The sequence below is a fragment of the Gavialis gangeticus genome, unplaced genomic scaffold (assembly GCF_001723915.1).
Source record: "Gavialis gangeticus isolate Ggan-Ray unplaced genomic scaffold, GavGan_comp1, whole genome shotgun sequence".
Lineage (NCBI taxonomy): Eukaryota > Metazoa > Chordata > Crocodylia > Gavialidae > Gavialis > Gavialis gangeticus.
In genome coordinates, this window is record NW_017729015.1 from 10777879 (window position 1) to 10790602 (window position 12724).

The 12724-nt window shown below is 42.2% G+C and overlaps 1 protein-coding gene across 1 annotated transcript in view; it reads right to left on the reverse strand.

Annotated features, from left to right (window-relative positions):
- Window positions 1-6457: 6457 nt before the first annotated feature.
- Window positions 6458-12724, reverse strand: part of LOC109294023 (protein argonaute-4) — a 41835-nt gene continuing 35568 nt past the window's right edge. Inside the window, exon 17 of the mRNA XM_019512211.1 lies at window positions 6458-10282. Within this exon, the coding sequence (XP_019367756.1) occupies window positions 10174-10282 (109 nt within the window). The 3' untranslated portion in view covers window positions 6458-10173. The remainder of the gene's footprint in view (window positions 10283-12724) is intronic.

Here is a 12724-nt window from a genome sequence, read left to right on the forward strand (position 1 = left end):
TCAGCGCCGCCGGCCAGGCCGGGGCCCGGGCGCCAACAAAGGCGGGAGCGGGGGAGGCGCCCCCTGGCGGGCGGCCTCTCAGCGCGCGCCGCCATCTTGGGCTCAGAGCGAGGCTGAGCAGCTGCGGCAGGGCTGGCAGTGTAGTGCAGATTATCCAGTGCAGGGGCAGGCTGCCAGGGCGGTTTTCCCCACATAACCTGCTCAGTCAACTTGAGCTGGGCAGGCAGAGAACAGCCAGCTCCCATGCTAATGCCTGGCTGCACCCCCTCACCGAGCACCGCCGTGGGCCTCCTGTCTTTCTGTGCGTGGGGTTGGAAACGGAGAGACATGTGCGCTCTTGTGTTTCTAAAGCCCTTTGCCCCCGAACCCACCTCGGGGTTCCTGTGACCTCGGATAGATCCCCGGGTGGCGAACTCGCGCATGGACATGCCCCAGGGCGCTGCGAAGAGCTGCGCTCGGGAAAGCCTGCTGAACCCCCCGCTGGATGCTCAGAACAGCCTGGAAATGCCCCACGACCGCAGTGTGCCTTTTAGCTTGAGAGTGAGCGAGAGACAGAGCCTGAAGGCACACATTTTCCCCCTGGGGGAAGTCGTACATCTCTGAAAATAAGCAGTCATTAAGTGGCTCATGAAACAACCCTGTTGTTACCATCCCACTGTAATGATCGTTGCTCCAGCACGAAGGCCGGGGCAGAGTAACGCAAAGGGACGGAGGCAGTCGTGTGACATGTTGAATCTGCAGAGGATGTGGAAGCGCTTTCCCGTATCTCTAGGTCAAATCCATTTCTTCATGTGGGACTGGGACTTCTGATCAAAATGTCCTGCAGCCTTATGCTCACGTTACCAAACCACGCATTAAATGACTGCCATAGTAACTAAGATGCCCTACAACACTGTCAGCTCACAGAAACTGGAACAGTTTGTGTTTCCTAAGGGGATTATAGCCTGTTTGGCAGGGGATTTTTTTTTTTATTTTGAGACTCATTTTCACTGCCAGGCTAATGAGTGAACAGTAGGGGATATGCTTATTTATTTGCAGCTTTTATTCAGTATTTTGGTATGCACCTTGTTGGCACATGGCAGACCCCTTCATTGGTATGACAGCAGGGGCACGTTTGCTGGTGCTGTGGCTAAGAGCACCGCAGTTATAAAGCTGTGGCAGGCAAAGGTCTCTGAAAACTTGAGTATCTTGTGATGCCACAAGCAGTGTGTTTTAGGAAGTAAATCTGTCCTGAGTCTGCATAGCAGCCGGTGCTATAGGTGGAAGGTGGGGTGCCTGTCTAACTGCAGGCCTGAGACACTAGTGTCTCCATCCAACTAGATCCCTTCAGCTGCCACACGTCCCATTTCAGAACTGATTAACTTCCCATCCCACCAAAGCACTGCCAACCAGAGATGACAGGGACCCAGCTAAGCAAAATGATGCTGATGTTCCCACATGGGAACATTGATACCTGGTGTATCGGTGCCTTAGGCAAAGGAAGGTCAAATGGCAATCCTCCCCTCAGGGAAGTGGAGGGGAATCTACATTTAGGGCCTCACCAGGGTTTAAGACAAGGAGAAATGCAGTTTGCTCTTCCTCACTGTAGCTTGAAGAGCAGTCTCCATGGCTGCTGCAGTGATAGCTTGTATTGTGTTCCCTTGAGGGCTTTACTTCCAGAAGAATGCCCAGGTTGGAAAGGGGTCACAAAAATGAGAACCAGAAGGTGTTTGCTGTAGCATCATGCTGGATGATTAAGGTGGCCTTTCATGATTTGCACTGGTATGGATGGTGATCACTCATTTTCCTTAACACAAAGTAATCTAAAATTGCAAGGAGGACTTATCCTGCAGTTAAAGGACTGAACTGAGAAGCATGTGAAAGAATAACATGCTCTCTTGAGAGCCTTTGATGATGAAATTTGTGTGTCACAGATGGCAAGATCCAGTAGAACCAGAAGCTGGTCTGGATTTGAATTAGCACAATTGGCCAAAGGCAGTCAGTTTTTACACCAAAATATTAAATAAGCTCTCTCTAAATAACTTTTCAGAGTTATTTGAAATGGTGACCTTATGTATGACCTTACCATAAGCAGCATAGAGCTCACTGGCATCATTTCAGGTGAATTCAATGCAGCCCAGGAAATAACTGAAAATAAGGACCAGTGTTCATCTTAGTATTAAGCCATGGGTCATGGAATTTAGCAAAGGAAAATATACTCAGAACAGGTCTGTTTGCTTCAAGCTAGTTTTAGAATTACAGGAAATAGAGCTGCAAGGGGCTCCAAGAGATCATCTAACCCCTCTTCCTATCCCAGGGCAGGCTCAGCTTCATCTAAACCATCTGGATAGATGTTTGTTTCAGTGACTGACATGCCCCAACCTTCCTAGGAAATCTATTTCAGTGCAGTCTGGTCAGTAGTCAGGGCCTGTTTTCCTATTTGCATAGGAAGGATTTATAGAGGAAACTCCTGATTGGATTAATGGCAGTTACCCAGATCAGTGATTCACACACCAGCAGCAAGAGAAAACTATCCTGCAGACCTCAGTGCTGAAAACTATCCAGGATTTCTGAGCAGACCTCAGTGCTGAAAGTTCCTTGGAGCCACTAGCATCAACAGCATCTAAAGAGCCAGTGCAGGGAGTGAGGTGGTGTGTTTGTGTTCACAACTGTGCACTTGTTCCTTTGCCTTGCACATAAATGCAGAACCCATTCCTGATGTAATTATTGATAGAATCAAACTATGGCAAATGAAACCCTGAGAGTTGATTATGGCAGCATGCTCCAACCCGAGACATCTTCCTCCTGATCTCATCATGGTCTCAAGCCCTGATCATGCAAACTTGTTCCTGTAGATGGAGCATGAGTTCAAGGCAGACCCTGCCCTCAACCAATACTAGATGGCAGAAATGGGGCCTTAGAATTTTTTTTTTTTTAAGTAACAATTATGGTGCAGGGTCTGTTGTGTTCAGCATCTCCTTGGAAGCATACCACCATCACTGCATTAGCTTCTTTTGTACAACAGAAATTATGCCCGTATCTTTATCTTTGTGGGCTTTGGCATTTTTGTCGATTTGGGAGCTCTTGGCCATCAGAGACATTACCAGGGATCACTATGTGGAAGTGGATCTCATCAATCCCCACTGCATTAGCTATCAGGGACTAAAAAGGGAACCTTCATAGCTCACAGATTTCTTCCAAGATCAGTCCTCAGGTGGGTGGAAACTAATTAAAAACATGTCATTGCAATTTGGTGCAAGTGGAGCAAGGGGTAGGGAGTCAGGACTTAGAGTTCCATTCCTGGCTCCACCATTGACTCCATAATACACCCTTGTTCCTCCATTTAACCCTCATGGAAATCAGTACCAATAACCAATACATTCTTTCAACATAGCGGGAAGAGCATGGACCTCTGCTGCTTAAGGAAGAAGTGAAGTAGTATCATGGAGGTGAAGAACAGGCTTCTGCATTTCAGGCAGCCCCAACTCAAAACATTTTCTGTTCAAAAGATTTGCCTACTCTTTCTGAATATATATGGACAGATGAACACACAGATAGTGGTGTTTTAGGAAAAGGGGGTTAGCAATAATCAGTGATCCACAGTCATTTCCACAACTTGGAAAGCTCGAAGGAGCCCTCTGAACAAAAGAGATTGAGTCTGGAATAATTCTGACACCATTTGTATTTGAAGTTGCCATAAGAGCAGCAGCTCTTATGGCTGAAGTCATAAGCATAGAATGGATTAGCAGCTTTGGCAACATATTTAATGGAACCACACTAAAGCTTATCTGTTTTAAAATTTGGTCAGGTTCAAGGGTGATCTTTCACTGCTTAAGTGCAACAGAGGTGGTCCCCTCTTCTCTATGATTAATCCTACAACTGGTGTTTCTGCACCTGTAACTACCCTTCCCCCCTCCCCTGGTCATATGCTCCCTACTCCAGCCAAGAGGATTCCAGACTCTTACCTCCTTGCTGGGAAACAGCAGCTCAAGGACTAGTTTTTCAGACTGCACCCAGCACAGCAATCAAGGATCTGTAGTTTAAATAAAAGACTAGATTGTCAACCATTAATTAGATTAGCATCAATACTGGATCATTCTAGTTCAGCTGTCATCACAACACCAGCAATTTGAGAGTCAAATGCATAGCTGAGGCTTCAATGGTTTGGGGATGCCCACCAGACTGGCCAAAGCATCATCACTAAATGATGCAACAGAAAGACAATCAGGTAACAGAACTTAGATGCAGTACCAGGTTCTGTATCATTCCAAAAGGATTTAATCACCTACACAAACAGACCTAGCACTGATATTGTTGAAGGAGAAAGAAGTTCATTCTTCTGACGGGTAATCATACCAGACAGAACTGCATTAGCCAAGGGCAGTGGTGACACCAGCAACATCATCAGGAGTTTCAGTTAACCAGACATGGTGTCACGTTGGGTTTGTGTCATTTAAGTTCTCAGGTACAATTTCTACCAATCCTACCATAGTAGAAACCATTTTTGGAAAAGAAGGGATTGTACTGGAATTGTCCCTAACTTTACCTGTGCTACCAGGAAGGCTTTGGGGGCATTTGCTGCCAAATTGCGAAATGCTTATTTTACTAGTGAGGACCTGATCCATAAATTATAATTACATGCAAGAGCAACAGGGATGATGGAAATCTAGAGGAATGACTGATGGATTTAGCCTGCTTTGGACCATGGTAACCAAGCTAAGTAGATGCCAGTGATGATAGTAAAGATGACAACAAGCAGAAACCCGTGAAATACAAGCTGTCTGGATCATGTCATACCTCAAGGAAGACATCAAAGGACATTCGAAGCTGGAGGAGATGGTTGTTTTTCCTTCCAACTTGTCTCCAGCTCTCTGCAGTTGCCATGTTCCCTTTTGTCCCAGTAGCAACTCACTGCTGGAACCCAGTTTCCCTCTGCAGCCAATATTCCCCACAAAGCTAAATATATTGAACATTCATGGAAATACATCATCTATTTTTGTAATCAAGCCTTAGTTCTAAACACATCTTGGAAAATGTTGAAGATCAGGTATCTATTGTTTTTACAATAGGGCAGACCCAGCAACAAGTTTATGATATCAGGATTACGTAGGCATTTACTCTGAAGGACAATTGGGGTCTTCAGAGTCTGCTGTGGACATCATGCACTCTCCCCACAAATAAAGGCATCTTACTAACTAGGTAAATAACTTCATACTTCGTTTAGAGGCCTGACAGACCACATCCATCCCTCCTCACCCCCTACAATTCAGGCCTCATCAAAAGGGCTAAAAGTTATATTAGTCCTTTAATGACATCACCCTTCCCAGTTAAGCAGGCAGCCTCCACCGTCAAGTTGTCCCCTTTTCTCTAGCTCCCAGTTGCCCAAATCAGTGATTCTTAACTAATTTGGCACCCCTTGGAAAATGTCAGCTCTTAGCCGTCACTCATTTATTGACTACAGAAAAATACTAAAGAAATTCGTCTGTTGCAAAGAACAAAGACTACAACAGGTCAGAATGCTTTTGGCATTATGATTTACAATTTTAAATAATTGGGCTTAATCTCGTGAATTATGTCCAGGTGTTTGTACACTTAATATTCCACAGCACCCTTACAAATAAATACATAAATCTCACGGCACCCCACAGCCCTAGATTTCAAATCTGAATGGTTTTTCACCTTCATTTCACTGTAAGCGTTTTGGGACAGAGTTGGCATGAAAATTCTTACTAGTATCTGCTGCCTTTGAAGTACTACTTGAAGACAAAGCCTGTCTGATGGTGAGCAGCCTCTACTCCCAAATATACAGGAGCTTTACTACAAAAAAGGAGGGGGAAAAAGAATTACAAATAGGAAGTGCTGAGTTATTATAGACACAGATTATTTCAAGTCAAGCATATGGCATTTATTTATAGACACAGATGTTTTTCCTTCTTGCCCAGCCAAAACATCTTTGCCCTCATCACATTGCTTGTAGTGCTGGAATATGCTTCAGTTATTAGAGGGGAAGCTAGCCCTCAATTTTTTTATTCACTCTTCTGAGAACTTAAACAGCTCTGTTTTTTTTTCTATATTATTAGGTGAAAAAAATAGAATTACTACAGCGAATCAAAGAAGGTTTGCTTTTTAGTCTACATGGTCTCAAAAGCTACTACCAGGTATTTCAGGAAAAGGGTAGAAAGCCTTTATAGCACGACCTGCCTATACGTAGGATTTCCTCTTGGCTCCTATCCGTTAGAGGTTAGCCTAAGCACTCTGAAGCAAGCTGGTTTATATCCCTTTTAAATATAACAGGGGGTGTTATTCTTAAGTATTTAGTGCGTGTGTGTGTGGGGGGGAGGTGGAGGGGTTGGGTTAGTTCTTACTAAGCACTGGAGAGCAGTCTCTTTTGGGAATGTGTTCCACAGGTTACACATTATGTGCAAGACTTAATCTACAATTTAAATAATGTAAGGAAGACATTGTTTACAAGCAACAATAACTGTTGCTCACGCTGTACATTGCATTTTTATTAGACATCAACAAGGAAAAACAGAACATTTGGCACAAGAATGCCAATATTTTTTTTTTATTTTTTGGACACATGAACACAAAATATCCCTGCAGGCTAAAAAAAAATACATTGCAAATTGTACACGACCAGCATCTTACCGCAACATGGGGCTGCTAACCCACCCATAACAGTTTAGAAAGAGTACCTCGTATTGCTATAGACATACATCCAGTCCAAATTTAATAAAATACAATTTTAAACATTACAAGTCTAACAATATAGAAACAAAAAAATTACATCATAAGTCAAAATGAACAAATGCAAACATTTTACATTGAAGTTTCAGCCTCTAGACATAGAAATATGAAAATGTCAATAGCAAGGTATAAGAAAACCTGTAAGTGATATTACAAGATCTTTCCTCAAATTTCACAAGGAAAAAACCTTGCAGTTGAAACAGTATTGATACAATGCCCTCCAAACTCTGCTTTCTTAAAATGAAAGTAGAGTTACTCCCTTGCTATTGAGCAAGAAAAATCCTACAGCACATCCACAAAGGTAGTTTTGGGGGGGAAATTTTGTTAAACACTGTATCTGAACAAAAAGGATGCCTTTACCCATGTGAAGGGCAAAGCTTTTGATATAGTAAATAAGCTCTGACACTTGTGTCTGGAACAAGATGCATACTGCATGAATCATGTTTGCCTGTATATCACAACCTTTTATGCCCTTTGGATGCAGCTACAGGCACTACGCTAAATTATAGTACTTACAGTAAGGATAAGCTGGGCCTGTCAATGTCTGAGACAGGCCAAGTTCTTTCCAGAGCTTGTTCAGAATTCAATTGTTTACCAAGAAAGTGGAATTGGTTCCAAAATGGGGCTTTTGCTGTCCTTTAAATAACCACCACCCCTTTCCCCCAATGCTTTAAACTTTGCTACATTTAAAATCTTCCACACCACATAGCTAAACAGTGGCCAACAGGCTTTATTTATAAAAAAACAAAACAAAAAACCAAACACCCTAAGAACTACATCTACAGAATGCACATCTTCCCATTGATTGACACATGCATAACGATTCAGTCAGTCCCAAGGGATTAATTCAGATAGTCAAGCTCAACCTCCAGACCCAGCTTTCAGAACTGCGTACAACAGTATTGCTGAAACTTTGATCTTGCAGTTACTAGCTTTGCAACTGCCCTGCAATGACAACTCCCACCTTAAATGTTCTTCATTTGTCTCTGCCTCTTAAAGTGATAGCACTATCCTTCCCAGGATGAGTTTTGTGATGTTTTAATACAGAGTTCAACTTCTTACTGTACTTCCCAAGACTAGCTGAGGTCTAACAGTCTGTACACTTCAAGGTCAAATATTCAGTCTAATTGCAGGCAAACAAATGAGAGGCTCTCACTTCACTCAATCTGAACTAGGAGTGCTTGGCACTGGACAACTAACTACCTGGTGGTAAAAATTAAGTCTCTTTCTTATGCACCCTGACTAGTAAGTCACCATTCTCACTTAGTGCACAAATCCACACAAAGATCTTTGATCTATCACCTAAAGGGTGCTCTCAATTTCTTTTCAAGGTGCCAAAGTTCTCCGTATGTTGGGTCAGTCAAAGTTCATCCTAAAAGGGTTTTTTTGTATTCTCCCTGAACAAATAGTATGAAAAGCAGCCATCTAGCTGAAGCAGCGGTCAGTCTCCCACCACGTCCTGATCTTTTATTACACAAGTGAGGTATTCTTTAAAGAAAAGAAAAAAAAAAGTTTAACAAATTTAAAAGAATCTTATCTAAACCTGTCTACACTACGTGCCAGGAGCAGAGTTTGCCTCAGTTCCATTTGCAAACAGAAAAGAAAGTTTAAACTCATTTTAATGAGACATACAACTCTGAAAGAAGGTTATAAAACTGTTTTGAAGACTAACTTCAGTGTACTCTGGTACAACTGAAAGACAGCATTTAGAAATGTAAACTTTCATTTATTTACAAGCTTATTTAAAAGACGGAAGGAAAAAACAAAACAAAAAAACAAACAGCATTTCCTATTGCTAAGCTTTCAAGAGGGCTGGTTTCCAAGCTTTGGAACAGCAGACAATTTACAATTTAGCAGCAAACTCCACACCAATGTCGGAGACCACAGTGCAATTGTTGTTGACTTTCCAAACTCTTCTTAGTTTCCAAAGTGGTGGTGGTAGCTATTCTGAATCTAGGAATACGAGTTCAGCCTGTGCTAATTCACATTAACCCTACAAGGAACCTAGTCTTAACATACCATGTTTGTGGGTTCCAAAAGTATTAAATGAAACCAAGTCCCTCTTCCTTATTACACATTTCAGTTGAAAAAAAAGCCAAGCAAATTAAAAATACCTTACATTTCAAGGCTGGGACAGGATCAATATATTAGATTTACGATTGTTTAAAACATGCTGTTTAATGCAGTAGTGTGTGCAACCTAGATTCCCATGGGGGGGGGAAAAAAAAGTTTAAAATGCTGGTAAAGCCTTTAGGTTGCTAGCACACAACACATGTAGAACTATACAGATTGGCAAGCCTTTCCTACACAGAACACCTAGTTCCCAAGCTTATAAAAAAGTGGTAGACAGGACACCAACAGTGACTATAAAACAGTTAAAAATAATTCTTAAAAAAAAGCATGGAAGTGCGTCTTTTCTGATTGGTTTCAGAAACTGCCAAATTGTGTGTTCAGAAAACGACACGAGAATGTTGGTTAAACTCATGCACAATCCTCAGCTAGAAAATTACATCGTCAGGGGGCTTAAAAAAAGAAATATTTATTGCCAAAAGTTAAATCTTCTATGAGAAAAAGTTTTAAAATCACTTAGATTTATCAAACCACACAGCAGCATAAAGTGGGCATTTTTGTAAAAGTCTGAAAAATATCTAAAAGCTAATTTTTTTAAAATGTTTTTATCATTTTTAAAGGGGGGAAATGATGGTTCAGTACTTGCTACCATATCATGGCAGTATTATGTGTAACCATTTATCATTTAAAACCTGGTGACAGGCATCACCACTATCTGGTTATGTTGCACATTCACAGAACAAGAACCACCTAGTTCAATTTGCAGTATAGTGCAATTGCTTTGCAGCCAGAGTCTGCAGAGATTAAAAAGATAATTAGGAAAACTGACAAAAAACTGCAATACCTGTGAAAGTTAATATTTGTTAAAAGGCATTTACAGTAGTGAAGTCTAAAATAGCTATTAAAAAACTATGGCCCCACATAACAGAACAATTACATTTAATTGGAGAAGAACATTCTATGCACGCTCACTAAGCAGTGCGTAAAGACAGGGAATTAGTTATCTTGATAAACGAATGGGATGAGAAGATAACTTAAAAACCATAGCTAGCAAAATATTCAGATAGAAACCTTTCATGCCAAGTCCTTTAAAAATTTCAAAGTGATCAGCCTTTTGCGCCTTGAGGTAAAAATTCAGTCCAATGCATCAGAAGAGACAGTCTATGAATTTCTATTACTTAAAATAACAAAACAAATGGCTCAATTGTGTTGGTGCATCAGACGTTGCTGTGAAGTATAGATTCAGTGCGAATGTTCAGAGCTGCTGGTAATAGGCAGTCTGAAATAAACTGGGCCCTAACTATAAGCAGTAGGCTTTCAAAACATTTCAGGACTGCGTGGGTTGCCGGTTCTACTTCATCTTCCCAGATGCTCTCAAGCAAAATACATCGTATGCTGGGTATCATGGTGGATCTGTACAGCTTTCGCCAGAGCCTGGGGGTCACGGCCATTGCTCTGTCCTGAAACATGGCTGCCTTCAGCACTGTAAGACACGCAGATACATTGAAAGGGTGATGCATAATGAACATACTGAGTTAGTCAAGATTCATTTTTCTGGCTACACGGATAAACTGGTCTCTGAGCTAAAACTTGGGCCAGTAGCTGATGATCACAGGTCAGTGCGGGGCAGACTTTAATCCCCTTAGCTTTTATACCACTTATTATTTGAATGTGTTACCATTTTATAGAATTGGTTACCCAAGGATTTCCATTAGCCCCCAACACCTGTAAAGTACGGATCCCCAATATACAATGATGCCAGGAATCAGGACAAAGGTAGGATCAGAAATTATAGTATCTAGACTCATACTTCTGATCAATGCTGGCTCAAATACAACATCCAAAAACTCCTCCAACCTCTTTAGCTAGCAACAGTAACAAGAACCTCAGTTTTAAGTGAGCAAGGAGCTGGAGAGGAGGAAACCCAGTTTTTATAGTGGCTTTATCTGCGTTAACTTCAATGCAGCGCAGGAAAACAAGGCGGCGGGAGGGTCAGAGGGTTATATTTGCAAATTTAAATAAAGTAAATCTCTGTTTTTCCAAGAGGGAAGAAGAGACTGAAAAGCCAGCCAACCACACAAAGGTCTGTCTTTGTAACAAAGAAACTCTTTATCACAACCTCAGATTTTCAAGTAAGTCTTAAGTGTTCATTTTAGTACTGTATTTACTCGAATATAAGATGACTCTGATAATAAGATGACCCTCCCCAATAATTAGATTTTATATATACCAAATTTATAAATGTGTTGCAATTTTCCACGTATAGAATCTAATTACTGGAGATTTGCCTTGAATCTGTGCCTCTCCCATTGCTACAAAAAGGAAAATACATCTGGTAGCTCCTTTGCCCTCAGCTTCCCTCCAGTTTCTTGCTGCTGCAGCCACTAGGCATTTAAGGCTAGTGAAGAAAAAGGAGTCACTGGCAATGGGAGAGAAAGGCACAGCTCAGTTATGGGAACGAAAAAGAAGTCAAAATGTTTGCAATGTAGTGACTCACTATGACCTGAAAGAGTTGATGCTGGAGGGGTGGGGGGGGATGGGGACCATGCATAATAGGCACTACCCATATCTTATTCAGATGGATTATGTTGACCTATGGCAGGGGAAACACCATGACCAAGAATACCATGACCTGGCAGGGGAAACACCATGACCACTAAGGAGGGAGTTTCTCATTTCCATAAAGTCTAAAGTGATAAATCTAAGTGATTTTAAAACTTTTTCTCATAGAAGGTTTTACTTTTGGCAATAAATATTTCTTTTTTTAATCCCCCTGACGATGTAATTTTCTAGCTGAGAATCATGCATGAGTTTAACCAACATTCTTGTCACTGGGAATAATCGTTTCTCTGGCATGTTCATTTCCAGTCAGAAGATCTTGGCTTCATGCCCACTTTATTTTGACTTTATGGAAATGAGAAACTCCTCCCTAGCTTGCTCCTGCAGCCATATGGCTGAGGGCAAGCAAAACTGGGGGACATCCGAAGCCTAAGCCCACAGGCTTGGGTCTTCATGTAGGATGTCTGTCAAATGATTTGTAAGCATCTGAAGACCCACGTGGGGGTGGAGAATGTTTGCCGGTAGTAGGGCCATATATGACTCTTGAATGACTCAGATTTGGAATCAATTTGGCTTGGAACACAAAAAAAAAGTCCTAAAAAACAGCACAGCGCAGAGAGGTCCATCAAACTGCCCATGACAAACCTGCTGCTGGCAGGCAGAAATAATTGACCACCTCTTCTGGGACTACCCGTGTGCCAGAGAGGTGTGAAAGGAAGTCCATGTGTTCCTCCTGGTGGTGACAGGTTTCAGAAACCTGACCAGGGAAGCAGTTCTCTACAGGCACCTAACCAGAAAGCAAGGGACCCTGACAGCAATCTTCGACCAGTTCATATCCTGCTTCAGGTATGTACTGTGGAAAGCCAGGAATCTGCTCATAAACAGATGCACAGACCCCACAGTCGAGCTGTTTTGAAATGGGACTAAGTGAAATGCACTGGTACTACAAGAAGACAGAAGAGGACAACAAGAAAGAAATGGCAGATCTCTAGTGAAGAGGGGTCTACCATAGACTTTTGCAGGAGCAGACCCTCTGAAGACGGCAGTGGGTGGGAGTACAGGTATGGAGATAGGTGTGCAGGCACATGGTGCGAACTGTATAACAGGTTTTTAGTTTGCTTTGAGCTGCCAAGTGAACCACACTTGGCAGAGTGTTGGAGGTGAAGTGTGTGTGGATATAAGGATATATATAGATATAGAAATCTATATAGCAAAGGGGGAGGAGGGGGGCTCCCATCAGCATTTCTAACATGAGGGGAGGGTGTCAGAGCTTCCTCTGGTCTTTCTGAGTGATGGCCTGACTGGTGTTGTGGTACCTCCTGGTCCAGCACTCCTTCCCCTCCATCCCCCCCATCCCCCCCCCCCC